Below are 16,201 nucleotides of genomic sequence, written 5' to 3'. Positions count from 1 at the left end.
TACAAATAAATCTTTTTCTGATAATAAATCTGAAATTTTTTAGCATAATTCTGTCATATATGTATAATTCTACAGTTTATAAGGTTATAATACAATTTGTGCACTAACAAGATGAATATGCTTCCTTATTTTTACATAAAGAAATAGGCTAATATTTGATATTAAAGAACATAGTGACTTTAACATTTTTATAATAGGTGAAAATAAATCAACTGTAAATAATGAAAAGGGGGGAAGAATATCTGAATTGGGAAAGTGATTGTTGACATGTAAAAGACCTGAATTCAATCTCTAGCTCCCATATTAAAAGCAAAACAAACAGACAAGCACAGCTCCCTGTACCCATAATTCCAAAGCTGTAGGGTTGAACATTGAAGAATCCCTGAGACTTACAGACCCTGTCTCAAAATAATATGTAAGTGGTTATTTGAGAACCTAGCCATCTAGAAAAATAACAGTGGCAAGTTCTACCTTAGAGTCTATGCCTTCCCCTCCACGTTCTTTCTACCAGGATTACAGCACCAAGCACAATATTCTCTTCTGAGGAACTGGCTTCAAAACCAATCAGAAAGCAGTTGGCTGCCCCATAACACATTGTCACTGTTGCACATCTTGCTTGGTATTATAGTATGTGGAGTCAATCCAGCAGTAAATAAGACTACTGGTGTTTTTCTCCCCCAACAGACTGCATTGCACCTTCTGGCACTAAGAAAGCTAGATAGCAGGAAGGCAGTTTTCCAATAGATTTGAGATTGGTGTCTCTCTTTCCTGCAGCCATGCAGTGTGGTGTCTTCAGCAACAGCATCTTACCATGGAGTGTGGCAAAGACAATAGTCTATGTTATTTTGGAGACTTCTGAGGTCTCCCAGAGGTATCCCATGCCTTGCTTTGCAGTTTTCATTTAATAACCTAAGTCATCTTGGAGCTTTCTGAGTGTTCAGCCATAAAGAGATATCTTTATTTACTCTCCACTACCACCCCTGTCAAGGCTCTTGGAATGTCGGCAGAGTAATGTTAGAAAACAATATAAACAGGAAGATGGGAAGGAATTCTGGGAAATGCTGACTTCAGAGATGATTCTCATGGACTCACATATGCTGTGGTTGGGTGTACTAGATCAAGCCAACTAAAACTCCAATATAAATTGGGGGGGGGCAGGGGAGTTCTCTCCAGGCCCCTTGTTAAAGCTCTATTAGCAGTTGATAACTACTGAGGAGGGTTTTTATGGTTATTATTGTTGTTTTGATGGTGTGACCTCTAATCAGGTTTTTATGATTCATCAGATGGAACCACACCCAAATGTACATAGACAACACTAATTGGATTAACTGTCTTATTAAAATGGAGGGAATTGAAGAAGACCTCCAAAGCTGACCTCTGGCATTCACACGTGCTCTTAGTTACTTTTCTATGTCTGTGAAGCAACAACATGACCAAGGCGACTTATAGAGAAAGGAGTTTATTGGGGTCTTAGGGTTTCAGAGGGTTAGAATCCATAACAGTCATGGTGGGAAACCCATCAGGAGGCAGGCAGGCATAGTTCTGGAACAACGGCTGCAAGCTCATTACTCATCCACAAGAGAGAGACACACTGGCCATGGAGTGGGCTTCTGAAACCTTAAAATCCATGCCCAGTGACTGACTTCTCCAGCAAGACCACACCTAATCTTCCCCAAACATTTCCACCAGCTGGGGACAAAGTATTCAAATATATGAGCCTCTGGGGGCTCTACTCATTCAAACCACACTCACGCACATTTGCATAGCATAGTTGGGTATTTGTTTGTTTGTTTGCTCTTGGGAGTGTCCACTACCCAGCTCCCAAATAAATACACGGAGGCTTGTTCTAACTTATGAATGCCCGGCCTTAGCTTGGCTTGTTTCTAGCCAGCTTTTCTAAGTTAAATTATCCCATTTCTCTTTAACTACATTTTGCCTCTGGGCTTTTTACTTTTCTTTATTCTATATCTTTCTTTCCTTCTTAATCTGTGGAGAGGCTGGCCACTGGCTCTTCTCCTTTTCTCAGACCTCACTCTCTTCCCTAGATTTTTCCTAGTTATTCTCACCTGCCAGCCCTGCTCTTTCTCTCTTGCTGAGGTATTGGCCATTCAGCTCTTTATTAGACCCATCAGATGTTTTAGGCAGGCAAAGTAACACAGCTTCACAGAGTTAAACAAATGCAGCATAAAAGAATTCAACACATTTGTGCTCCATTAAACAACTATTCCACAGCATAAATGAGTGTAACACATTTTAAATTATTAATCCATAAAACATACTTGGAACCGCCCTCATGAACATGTGCACAAAAATTAAGTAAATAAGCAAATAATGGGGGGGGGGCGATAATTGTCTACCCAGGCTTTTTCATGGGCATTTCAAAAGTTATACTTCTTTTGAAGCAATCTAATCACGCATCAGCTCATGACTTTAGGGAAGAAAGAGACAATTCTAAACTCTCCCAGAGCACCACTTCTTAAATTGCTTCAGCATGCACAAAAAGAATGGAATATAACTAAATTTTTATGTGTTGTAAGTATGTGTTGTAGCTGGTATGCTCATGTATTCTTTGCTTAATCTCTTTTTTCTTGTTTTCCTGACCAACTGACATTCCCATTAATATATCAAAGGTCATTTACTGCATTTATAATACATCCTATTTCTTTCATCTAAAGAACAACAACAACAACAACAAGTCATTAAGACATCTCAGTGGGTAAAGGTGCTTGCTACCACGCCTGACAACCTGAGTTCAAATGCTGGGATCTAAGTGGTAGAGGAGAGGAACTGTTCTAATAACTTGTCCTCTGACCTCCAAACACATGTGCACAAGTGTGCACACACATATACATACTATCTGTATAACATTTTAAACAAAATGCTTATATATTTGAAATAAATTTGTTTAACTTAACTTGAAACATTTTCTTAGTAAAAGCTCAAATATGTTGAACTATTAACATCCCACTCAAACTAACCTTTGTTTCCAAGAGGAGAAAATTATATTGTTGATCTTAATAATCAAATAATAGTGAAACCAAACCAGTAACAGTGCAATGGGTGAGGTAAAGATAAGTTCTGCTCAAAGTTTGTGCTGAGTAGTCTGTATTTTCTAGATACTTTAAATAATATGCATTTTTAAGACGGGCGTGGTGGTGTATGCCTTTTTAATCCACTCTACTCAGGAGGCAAGAAGGGCAGGCAGATCTCTGTGTATGCGAGGCCCAGCCTGGTCTATAAAGCCAAATACTCAGGTTCATCCAAGGCTATTACACAGAGAAATCCTTTCTCACAAAACCAATAATAATAATAGTATATACATTTTAAGTCAAGCAGTTGTTGAATTTCCAAACTTTCTTTTAATATAATTTCACAAATCATCTAATAAATGTGATTTCTGTTCTCACTTTTGTTTTTTAAAGACAGTTTCTCCATATTTAGATTCCCTAGATCTCCTACCTTTGCTTTCTGAATACTAGGATTACAAGCATGAGCCTGCAGGCCTAGCAATAAAACATTTTAATCATTAAATTATCTTATGCAGGTATAATTGACAATGGCCATTTCCGAGAAACTTGGTCTTTTGCAAAAAAAGAAAAACAAGGAAAGAAAGATGCAGTTATGATGTTAGCTATACACCTTCCCGCAGCACAGTTATGCACAGAAATTACCTATATCTAGCCACTTTTAGTCCTTGATAAAATTGTGGTTCTTACTCCAAGGAATTGGAAAGTAGAGCATTCTTTAAAAAAAAATATATCATCCAAGTATTTACAACTTGTAAAGTTGCTTTTTATTATAGAAGCAATTATATCACAGTCATAGCATCGCACACTGGGGACTGGCATTTGGTTAGAGATGCCTAGTCAGTCGCAAATCTTAGCTCCATTACTACATAACATTGCAGCCTTTCTGAAAAGTTATTGTTCAGAGTCCTGAGCGTCAAGTGATGGAGGGCCAGATAGAGAGAAAGCAGGAGACAAAGAAGCATTTTCGAAATGAGATGCATTTTTAAAAATATTTGTGGGCTTTCCTATCTTGTATAAGTTCCTATAGTTTTTGATCAGTCTTATGAGTACGTTTCCCTCATTTTTTCGTGGGCTAATAAGATTCAAATTTTTACAGAAAAAGTAGAAAGGAAAGTGTAGGCGGAGTTTTCCTGTGCTACTGGCATCTTCCCAAACAAACAACATATTAATTATAATGCTCGGCCAGTAGCTCAGGCTTGTTACTAGCTAACTTTTAGACTTAAATTAACCCATAGTTCTCATCTATGGCTTGGTACCCTTTTCTCAGAACACTGTGTTCCCATGTCTCTGCCCTGTACTCATAACTACAATGGCATGAGCTTTCTGTACAAGCATCTATATGTACAATATAATCTCTAAATTATATGCATATCAATTACCACTGGGTGTGGAATGAAATCCACCCAGGAAAGGAACTGATAATAGCTGACTGGTAGGATGCTTGCTAATTTATGAGGCTCTGGGTTTAATTGCCGATTGTGAAAGGGCCAGAATAAGAGGGCTAAAATAGAACAGCCAAAAGTTCCCCTGTGGGGCAGACAGACTCAAAGTACTTGAAGCCTGATGGTGGTTTGTGCTGCCTCGTACGAGAGCCCAGCTGGAAATAGCCTCTCGTGCCTCATCTCACATGGCCACTATCAAGAGGGAGAAGCAATGTTTGGAAAATGTACGCCTCCAAATATTCAGATATGACCCTATTGACCCCACCTCAGATGGCCCTGAAGGTAAGTCAGGTGGTAGCATATCTCTTACCGTCATACAAAGGAACTCCCAGCCCTTCTGAGGGACACAATTCTCTCTCTGAGAATTCACCACTGTCTTTTCTGTCTCCAGTCTCAACTTTTCTATCAGGTTTGGTCTGGGTCTTTTGGTTATGCATCTTCAGAGCCACACCTTGGGCACCACCCAATACTGAGCACACAAAAGGACCTGGCAGCCATCGCTGGCCAGCAAACAGGAAAGCAGGAAACAGTTGGATGAAGCATGCAAATCCTGCTTTTGCCATTGCCATTAAGGTTTTGAATGTTAGCCTTCTTCATCAGTTTCATTGCTCACAGAATAAGAGGTAAATTTGGAGGAAAATAAAGGAAACCCTCCTTGGCTCTCGGTGAATGCTTACCCTAGCCTAGCAGAATGTACTAGGCATCTTTATTTCCACCTTTTTCTCCTCGTTCAAAGAATGGTGTAAACTTGCCGCACCCAAAAGGAAAGACATGGGAGCGAGTCCTTTCACTTTAACAAATGGGCTCTCTTGGAAGGAAAGAGAATGAGAATAACTGCCTGCTTCAGTATTGTCAAGACAATATTGAAAATGTGGCCACAAATCAGTGACTGATTTTCTCTTTCTCTCACAAGCAGATAGATTAAGCTTTCAGTTGCTACATGGTTGTTACTAGCTGGTCTCACTGACACTGGCAGAAGACAAGACTCCTGGGTCACAGACAGAGGGCCCTAGGGCTCACTGTAAACACAGTAGCTAGGGTTGATGACATGATATTTGGGTCACTTCTGCAACCCACCCTGTTCCCAGTTCTCACAGAGGTGATTCAAATGACACAGTCACCTAAGAGGTTTGGTATACCTGGAAGACTGCATTATGAGACAGGCATGCTAACTTTGGACCGCTCAATACCTGTTAGGAAAGCAAGCCTCCCCTCTGTCTGTGGGGGTGCATTACCATTTCCTTTAAGGTTACTAACTGAAAGCACACCCCCAGAAAGTCTCACGGAAGAACACAGTAAGAATGTACAGGAGCACCTCGCATGGATTGCCGCCACCCATCCACCTCCAACCCCGCATTCAGCTCTGTGGAGCCTTCTGTTCTGGAACTTACTCTGTTAGTTCAGGCTGGCTCAGACTCTCAGAGATCTGCCTGCCTCTGCCTCCCAAGTGCTGGGATTAAAAGGTATGCACCACCACAGCCTGGCTGGATTGCCTCTTAATAGGGCAATGGTCTAAGTGGTTTTGTCTGCCAGACTCATGGACTGACTAGGGACAAACATATAGAACGGCGGTGGGGTGAGTGTTGTCACGTTAGCACTCAGAGCAGCTGACTTCATAGGCACTAGAGGCACTAAAGAGGATCTGAGAAGGGAACATCACCCGCTTCACCCCAGTCTCCCCCACCGAGTCACATGCTCTGGTTACGGAGATGCTCAGTAGGCAAAGTCTCTTAGGGCCATGCCTTAGCACCAGGAACCACGTGGCAGAAGGGGAGAAGCGAGCCCTGCAGCTTTGTTCTCTGACCTTTGCACTGTGCATAAAAACAAACACATAAAGGATCGTAATAAAACTTCAAACTCACAGGTCTTTTCAGAGGATATGTTATCAATGAGCGGGCCTCAGTTTTTGTCCAGGATGGTCAGGTTCACAACATGGCATTGCACACAGCTGCGAGTGTCAGGTGACTTTATGCTGAATGTCGGAATGTGGCAGAATCAATCTAGACGCTCACATTTAAAATCTTTTCTTAGCTCTTGTCTCGCATCTGACTGAAAGCACTAAATTTGAATTAACCTATTCCAGCAGCTCTGCCTGTTGGAAATCAGAGTGGAAATGATGCTCAGGCATTAGCTTGGTCGAGACAGCCTCATGGACTGTGGGGACCGTGGTCCGGCTAGTGTGTGGAGAGTAGCATATTATACGTATTATTGAGAACATCAGGAGAGCTAGATTAAGTTGAAAATTAAGGAAGCTGCTATGAACAGCCTGGGGCAAGGACCAAGATTTCAAAGAAACCCCCAAACCAAGCAGATAGGCTGACTTTCAGAATATCTTTGGGGAGCAAGGCCTTTACATGTGTTCACAGCATGGACTATCAGTTCTCTGTCCATCCAGGGTACACAATTGACGAGGATGTAGCTGTGAGAGCCAAGGTTCCATTTTAAATTTAATTGCTATGCCCTTAGAGATCCATGAAAGAAAAATGCCTCTGATCTGCAAGCCCCTTGCCCAAGGACAGAGAGTTCCTGAAATGCTGGAGCTTAATGTTTATGGGAGATAACATAAGAAGCTACGTGTGCTTACTCCCCTAACAAGTTTGTTTGATCCATCTGCACAGGATGTGCTCGATCACACGTGGGTGGGAGGTTGTGTAGGCAGGAAATACGTCAGGATGTGGTCTTGCCCCTGATTGGACCTTATTGGAAATGCAGTGTGATTTATGGGTTCTCCTTCTTAGGCCCTTGCCATACTTGATCCTCGGCCATTTCCAGGGTAGGGACCCTGGTCAGAGCCATCCATCTGGCCACTATTTAATTAAAGCGGGCTTCAAATTTGGCTTTTTCACTGTGGGTAGTGACCTCAGTCTTAATCAGTAAGATTAATGGTGGCACCAGTTTTCTACAGACTGCAGAGCCAGTTCCTCAAGATGACCAGCTTCTTAAAGAGGAAGGCCCACATTTCTAACACACACGTTATAATCACTTACTTCTTTTTTTTTTCTTGAGAGATAAAACAAAGTAAGTAATACGTGGGCAGGCAGGGTGCCCTTGCCAGCCAGCAGCTTTGCTACTGAGTGAATCACCTCCCTGCCCTGCCCGTTTCCTCCTGTATTCAAAGTGATCACCATTTCCTCACGTTTTATAGGAGCCAGCACTTTTAAAAAGACCAAAACAAAACAAACCCAACCTTTAGTAGGCCTGAGTGAAACATTTCTCTGAAGCACTTCTTTTTAAGTCACTAAAGCACAGAAGTTATGTGCAGTCTTATAAGCCAAGACAACAGCGTGAATTTAAATAAGGTAAGGTGTTGTTAGTGCTTTATTTTATTTCTAGTGCCTTTTTTGAATTTGCCCAAGGTTTCTCCAAACCAGCGGTTTGCAACCCCTGTAGGGATCAAATATCAGATATCATTCACTTCAGATATTTACATTATGATTCATAACAGTGGCACAATTACAATTATGAAGTAACAATGAAAATGATCTTAGGGCTCGGGGTCCCCACAACATGAGGAACTGTGTTAAAGGGTCACAGCCTTAGGAAGGTTGGGAACCACTGCTTTTGAAATAGTAGCATACTGTGTTAATGTCATCAGTAAAATGAAGACCTGCCGTCCAGTTTGTGACAGGGAGCTGTCACTCTGTCTGGATCTTTTCCCTCCCAATGTCTTACACATGTTGCTTTGTTCATGTGGGAATTTTACAGTCTCATTGGAAACTTACATCTTGAAATACACATAATCCAATTACTTTATTTTTTAAGGATTTGTTTCTATTTTTATGTGTATATTTCACACGTGTGCAGGTGACAGCAGAGGCCAGAAGAGGGTGGTCACTTCCTGAAGCTGGAGCTACCAGTGGCTGTGACCCACCCAAAGTGGGTTAGGGAAACAAACTGAGATCCTCTTGTTCTTGTTGTTGCTTTTTAAGATTGCTTTTGATTTTATGTGCTGTGAGTGGTTTGCCTGCATGGATGTATTTGTACCACGTGTGCCTGAATAAACCAGAAGAGGGCATCTGACCCCCTGGAACCAGGGTTATCAACAGCTGTGAGATGCCATGTGGTTGGCTGGGAATTAAACCCTAGCACTCTTAACTGCTGAGTCCTTCCCCCAACCCCCGCCCCCCAGCCCTCTGTAACCAGTAGCGCGTGTTTATTTGTTGTTTGTTTGTTTTGAGACAGGGTGTCATTATGTAGACTAGGCTGGCCTTGAACTCACAGAGATCTGCCTGCCTCAGTCTCAGAGTGTTAGAATTAAAGACATTAAGCCACCATGCTAAGCCTATTAACTTGCGTATCAAGGAAAGGATACTTTATGATCCTTCACTTCAAACTACAGATTAAGAAATAAGCCCCCACATGCAGACATTTCAGTGACTTTGTTGCTGTCGTTGCTTAGTTAATCATTTCTCCTTTTGAGTCCCACTCTCGCTTATGAAGCAGCTTGTTGCCTAAAATAGCATCCTGTAAGTAGATAAACACAGATTTCCAATCACACAAAGGTTCTCTTGAGGTCTTTTCTAGGCCACCAATCAGAGACCTTCCCTGGGAGCTGGCTCCTGATTGGTGGAAGTAACTTGAACCAGTAGAATGTCAAAGAGCAAGAGAGAAAGAAAAGGGAAAATAAACATAGCAACAACAGAGTTTGCTGTCCCTAGCCTACCCTCAGCCTAGTCCAACCTGACTCCTTCATCCCAAATGAGGTGGCCCCTACACTTTATATGAAGGCTCTGATTTACCACACAGTGGTGGTCCACCTGGTAACATGGCAGTCCAATACAGACTGGAAGAGAAAACTGAACGACACAGCTAAAATACAGTGTATTCCCAGGTAAAAAAAAAGGACAAATGCTTTCATTTGAAATGGATTACTCCGGTAAGCTTCAGTAAGAAAGCTCCAGAAAGTCCCTAGTGACAGGAACCTTCTCTTTGAGCAGTGTTGTTGGCTGCCACTGAGGGGCAACAGTTGTGAATGACAGGGGTCACCTGTGAACTCCCCTTCAGCAAGGAATTGCTGCTAACTCGGGGTCCTGCAGCCAGGCAATGTCTCACGTAGATGCTTTTAGAATAGGTCCCACCGAGGAGTGAAGTCTCCCGTCATGCTTTTCTGGAAGAAATTTTAATCATCGTATGTGTTCTCCTTGTTTACAGGATCCACGCCGTGGAAACAGGATGAAACTCACCAGTGAAAAGTTGCCCAAAAACCCTTTCTCTCTGTCTCAGTATGCTACTAAACAACAGAAATTCTTCCAGTGGAAGAAGGAAAAGCCTGGTATAAAAATCTGAATGTTTAATCTTTGCTTGGAAAATATTTTTGCTGTAATTCCGTTTTTGCTAGAATAAACAGGAAAGGAAAGACATATCATTGGTTTCGAGGAGGTAGTCAATGCTCTACTCAGTTCAGGCTCTCCTGGAGGCTGGCAACCTTCTTAACTCAGACAGCAAGCTGACCCTGGAGGTGTCTCAAGGCCTGATTAGGATTTACCTCAGGACGTAAGGATCTGCTTCTAAAAAAGAAAAGCTGGATGTTGCTTCCCTCAGAGAGGGTGGCATGGTGCTTTACTGCAAATGGATATTTAAAGCTGTTCATATAAACTTTAAAAGCTGAAATGGAGAGCCTGGCAGTGGTGGCACACACCTTTAATCCCAGCACTCGGGAGGCAGAAGCAGGAGGATCTCTGTGAGTTCGAGGCCAGCCTGGTTTACAAGAGCTAGTTCTAGGACAGGCTCCAAAGCTACAGAGAAACCCTGTTTAAAAAAAAAAAAAAACAGCCGGGCAGTGGTGGCGCACGCCTTTAATCCTAGCACTCGGGAGGCAGAGGCAGGCGGATCTCTGTGAGTTCGAGACCAGCCTGGTCTACAAGAGCTAGTTCCAGGAAAGGCTCTAAAAGCTGCAGAGAAACCCTGTCTCGAAAAACCAAAAAAATAAAAATAAAAAATAAAAAAAATAAAAAAAAACAGATGGCCAGCTCATTTGATCAGTAGTTCTAAATACTAAATATGGCTCAAGCAAAGAGTTTACCTCATCCACAAGACAGCTTTGCCCAATGCATGCAGAGACTGCGTTCAAGTGCCTACCTGGCAATGGGCAGCAGTCCCAAACTCAATAAGCATTGATTATGTAAGGTGTTGCATTAGGTGCTGTGATCATGATTTTATTTAGGGCATATTCTTTCATGAAGCTAAGTTTTAGGAACTAGAAGTTAGCAAGAAACTGATACTAATAGCATCTAATGGATTCTCCGTTACATATGGCTTCAAGAGAGAACATTCACATTGTGTGGTTAATGCAATTTTTACCTTTCTGACTCAGATTATTACCGTCATGCTAATCTGGTGGATACAGCATTGCCAGTACCTGAAAGAAAGAATAAAAAGATGGGGATACTATGGCATATTTTCTAAGAGGTCAACTCTATTTTGAAGAGGTACCATTTTTTGGTCTTTTTTTGTATAAATGTGTTGTTAGTACTTTATTGTTGGGGGTTATTTGAGTTTTAATGGAGCAATTATATAGGGTAGATAAGACCTTGGGTTCCATCCCCAGCGTCACACAATAAGTAGAGGCAGCCAATGGTCCTGGCAAACTTTCAGGTGAATTTGTTTTGTTTTGTTTTGTTTTTCGAGACAGAGTTTCTCCATAGCTTTGGAGCCTGTCCTGGAACTAGCTCTTGCAGACCAGGCTGGCCTCGAACTCACAGAGACCCGCCTGCTTCTGCCTCCCAAGTGCTGGGATTAAAGGCGTGCACCACCACTGCCCAGCTTCAGATGAATTTCTTACGTTGTTATTCCTGAGAAACTCGGTGAGATCACATAGGCTATGGTTTTGTGACTATGTGTGTCACACAGACGTAAGACTAAGAAGCTATCTGGTCTTTCTTCACTAAAGTTATTCTGAAGGAGTCATTTGGAAAGACCCATTTTCACACTGCAAATTGAAAACATACATTTTATAGTTTTATTCACAATATGTAAGCTCATTCATAAACTATTTGCATATTATTAATAATTGAATTCCCTGAAAAGTAGCTTTTCATATATTTTATACATCATGAGGAGACCATTTTCTTTTTAATTCAAATTATGGTGGGATAGCTTGGTGAGGTAGATGTAAAAAAAATTCTCTGTGCGATCATATAGGTTTCAGTAACAGAGCTTCGATTTTCTTCAGGTCCCAAGGATTTATCCCCAGCCCCTTATGTTCCTTTGAGGACTCAGGAAATTATTAGTTCACATCCTCCTTTCTCTCTTATCTTTGCATGTTGGGACCTTATTTTACCTAACTATCTTCTGAGTCCTTGGTGTACACACCTATCAGAGATGGCATGGCCCGATGACTTAAGCAAAAAGTTTGAGCCATTTCCAATATGGCGGCGTCATCTGTTAGCTGTGCATCCTTAGGCATAGATGACCATTTGATGCTTGAGTTCAGGGTTACTTTAAATACACAATGAAATGAAATATTCTCTGGGGCTTTCAGGGATGGTATGAAGAAGCCTTGGCCCAGTTTGAAGAAATCCAGGAGAATGATCATCAAGCGATTTATCAACTAGGAGTGATGTATTATGACGGGTTGGGGACGGTCTCAAATGCCGTAAGTTATTGTTTTATGCGTCATGTTTAAGATTTCACTGCCATGGATTATTTGATGCCATGTTTGTGGCTTAACTGTGTGTCTCCATTTTTACATCTTAATATTTAATTTTTTAGTATCTGAATGATTACCGATGTCCCTGTACACATGTATAAAAGACAAAGTTAATTTCTTTTGATCCCTTCACACTTTGTCCTCCTTCAGCTCCAAATCTAACTTAAACAGCTTTTTGACATAACTAGATTCAGCTGTCAGAAACAGCGAGCCTCTTTGCACTTGAACTTGAGTGGCCGTCCCCAGCTACTACAGAATGTTCGAGTTTTTCAGTGGTGTCCTTCCTCAGTGTGAAGAGCAGGGACTTATCCTCAAGAAAAGCTCCCATGTCGAAGGTGCCACTGTATTTTTCTTTACATGGTGAGCAAGGGAATATCCACCACCACTTCAAGTTCATTGGATGCCTCTCAGGACTGGTCCATCTCTCACGGAAAACAGTTTATCACGGAGTTTCCTTTATTGCGGTCTAGGGATAAGCAAGAGCTCAGATTATCTTTCTGAATATGGATCTCATGACTAGCAATGTACCCTTCTATATGTTTGTATGTTTCCTGAAAAAAATTACAGACATCCCATGAATGTTCACATTAGAAATTTCACATAAAATTTACATAGAAGAATTCTTATATGCTGTACAAGTCACACAAATGTCTATAGTTTTCAATTTTAAGAGGCCAAAGTCAGAAGTAGGCACTCTGGGGAAAGATTTTGGTAATTTTGCCTGAGAAATGACATAGACGATTTGTCATAGATTTTCTCAGTTGCACAGTGAGAGTCTGTAAGGGTCATTTGTAAACTTCTACTTACAATTCAACCACCAAAAAAATGCTCATTGCTACCATTAGCTCTCAATGTGCTGCTGAAAATATTTTCCCTTATTTTAAAAATGATTACAAACCATACGAATGTAGATAAATTTAGAAAATAAAACTGAATCGCTTCAAAATTCTGCCATCAAATGTGAATACTTGTTATTGGTACCCAGTTATGATGGGGGTATTAATATGACGTAGATTATGTTTATTGACAAAGGGCACCCAAATGATAGAGTCAGCAAAATGGCTAAGTGGGTAAAGATGCTTGCTGAACAAGTCAGACAACCTAAGTTCGAACTCTGGCCCTCAAGGTTAAAAGAGAGAATTAAGCTGCAAAAATTGTCCACTGGTCTCCACACATGCTCCATAGCTTATGTGTACCCACACTGAAATTTTAGTTTAAAAAATAATAAAAATTAAAACGTTAAAATGGAATGGATAGTACAATCCTATATTAAAGTTTTCTGTGAGTATTTTATAAGCAATCCATCAATAACAAAATATTCGACAGGATATATCTTGGGTTATATGCAAATACTGTATCACTTTGTATAGGGACCTGAGCATCCATGACTTTTGTATGCATGGAGGTCTTAGAACCAGTCACTGAGGATGTCAAAAAATCACTGTGTATGTGCATTGCATATACATGTCTGTTCACACACAATATAACACACATACATATAGGTTTATTAATAAACACTTTGGAAAAACTATGCAGTATATACCAATTTGTAATATCTTTTTACTATAATAATTGTGAATGCCCTTCCTTGTTAATGAATATTGAAGCATGATCAATAAAATCTCAGAGATATTGAGATTCAACCTGAAGACCAGAAAAGCAAAGCAGTTAGCCACTGGCTCTTACCTTAATCTCAGCCCGAAATGGCGATTCTGCCTCCAGGAATCTCAGAATGAGACTGTGTCCCGTTTTGTAATCATTTCTAGGGCTGGGATTAAAGGCCTGCACCGCCTGGTTTCTATAGCAACTAGCGTGGTTCCTGAGATTGAAGGTGTTTGTTACTACTGCCTGCCTGGTCTGTAAGGCTGACCAGTGGGGCTTATTCTCTGATCTTCACTCTCTGATCTTCAAGCAAGCTTTATTTATTAAAATACAAATAAAATGCTTGTACAGAATGTAATAATCTACATTATCACTCTAATACCTGCACGGAAATCATTTGTTCATGAGTAATAATTTTAGGCTTATGTAAGTTATCTTGTTGAAGACAGAGGGTAAAGAAACTGAGTTTTGTAGAACATTATTACAATTTGAATTTCTCACTCTAATTTTTTTCTCATTGTACAAATACATTTCAAATGCTATCCAAATAACAATTAAAAACTTAATTTTTAATTTTCAAGAGTACTTAGACATATCTTTCCGTGTTCATGAGCAAATCTGTCCTATCCATAAGGGTCTAAAATTCCAAATTCTAAGTGTATGTGGGTTTTCTAATCTTGACTTCCCCACAGGTTTCAAACCTTGGCTTACAGTCTGGTCTTGTGAATATGAATTTATATTTCTGAACTCTCTAAGATAAGAATAAACTGCCTTGGAGATAGGTCTGCTATTGCCCCCTCCCTTGTGTAGCACCCATAATAAAAACCCAGAGACAGATACCGGGATTAAAGCTGAAGATCAGAGAAACAGAACAGTTAGCCACTAGAGAGACCTTTTCCCTCTACCAATGCTCAGACCAAAGGGTCGATCTCCAGACTGCCGAACTGCACTGGTGTCTCCACCAAATCTCTGACTCCACACTCCAGTGAGTTCCTGTCTCTTCCCCTTTATGTTCCTCTCTCTGCCCAACCATGTTGCTCCTGTCTCCACCTCCCTAGATCCGGTATTAAAGCTGTGTGACTCCCAAACACTGGGATTAAAGTTGTGAGCCACCACCACCTGGATCTGTTTCTGGATCTTGTGCAGCCCAAAGTAGTCTTAAACTCACAGAGATCTGTCCACCTCCGTCTCCCGAGTCCTGGGACTGAAGAAGTATGCCACCTCTCCCTTGCCTCTAGTGGCTTAGCTTTGCACTCTGATCTTCAGGCAAGCTTTATTTATTAAAATACAAATAAAATGTCACCACACCCTTGGCCATTGCTGACCTTGATGACGGTCCACATTTGAGCTAAATCTAGACCTAGCACTGGACGGACCCCTTGTCAATACAAAACTTTGAGCAAGACATTGCCAATTGAATATTTTATGTAAATTTCATATATTATGTACATTTATGAAATAAGTCATTAAGCTAACATAGTTGTTAACAAGACTGAATAGCAACATATAAAAACACTGAACACAGAAACATCCTTTATTCATTTTCTTCTTTTTCAGTCTTGTATAAAGCTATCAGTGGGGCCAATACTTTAGGTGCCCAAATTTTCTACTTTTGACTCTTCTTTATTGTACAATGAAATGAATGGATGAATGGTAGATAAGAGGAATATTTGCACTAAATGCAAGGTATTTTATTAATTACTTGTTTAAAGTTGGTAGGATGTAGTCTCCCTGACTGCGGTGCCCATATGCACACTGCCCCCCCATACACATATACACATACACACATGACTTAAAATAATTTTTAAAAGACAAACAAACGGGCTGGAGAGATGTCTCAGTGGTTAACAATACTGGTTGTTCTTCCAGAGGCCCTGGGCTCAATTCCCAACACCCGTATGGCAGCTCATAAAATTTGAGATTCTAGTTGCAGGGATCTGGTGCCCCCTTCTGGCCTCTACGAGAAACCAGGCATGGCGTATGGTGCATAGAAATACATTCAGGAAAAATACTTGGGGTGTGTGTTGTGTGTTTGTGTGTGTGGTGTGTGTGTGGTGTGGTGTGTCTTAAACAAAATAAAACAAACAAAAATTTTAATGGCATAAACAAATCTTAAAAAGGTCCATCCCTACTTCCTGTACTAGGAGTCCTTATTATGCAACCTGTGAGTTACGGGCTCAGCACTTGTGAACTGCACAGACTGAGTCCATTGGCTTAATGGATTATTTACTCAGTCTTTACCACGTCAACACTACAGATGATGTCAGAAACAGTCCGAGGTGCCGGATAACCAAAGATGAGAAGGGAAGGGAATTGGCGGGTCTGAGGAAGACTATTAGTGACGCTAAGCGACATTATAGACTAAGATAAACACGTGTGCCAGACACAGAGGTGCAGTCAGGAAGGTTTCCATCAAGTACTTAGACAGAGGAAGCAACGTGAGCAAAGTTAGGAGATGCTCTTTGGTAGCTGAAATCCAG

General features: G+C 40.9%; 1 protein-coding gene across 1 annotated transcript in view; it reads left to right on the top strand.

Moving 5' to 3' along the window:
• The window catches only part of LOC119811794 (LRP2 binding protein), a 31,954-nt gene that overhangs the window by 1,999 nt on the left and 13,754 nt on the right, over positions 1–16,201 (top strand). Inside the window, 4 exon segments of the mRNA XM_038325842.2 lie at positions 9,623–9,743; positions 10,785–10,849; positions 10,852–10,899; positions 11,952–12,065. Of these exon segments, the coding sequence (XP_038181770.2) occupies positions 9,644–9,743; positions 10,785–10,849; positions 10,852–10,899; positions 11,952–12,065 (327 nt within the window). The 5' untranslated portion in view covers positions 9,623–9,643.

Source organism: Arvicola amphibius, chromosome 4 (genome assembly GCF_903992535.2).
Source record: "Arvicola amphibius chromosome 4, mArvAmp1.2, whole genome shotgun sequence".
Classification (NCBI taxonomy): Eukaryota; Metazoa; Chordata; class Mammalia; order Rodentia; family Cricetidae; genus Arvicola; species Arvicola amphibius.
Note: the sequence above shows the minus strand (reverse complement) of the source record. Positions and strands in the feature narration are given on the sequence as shown.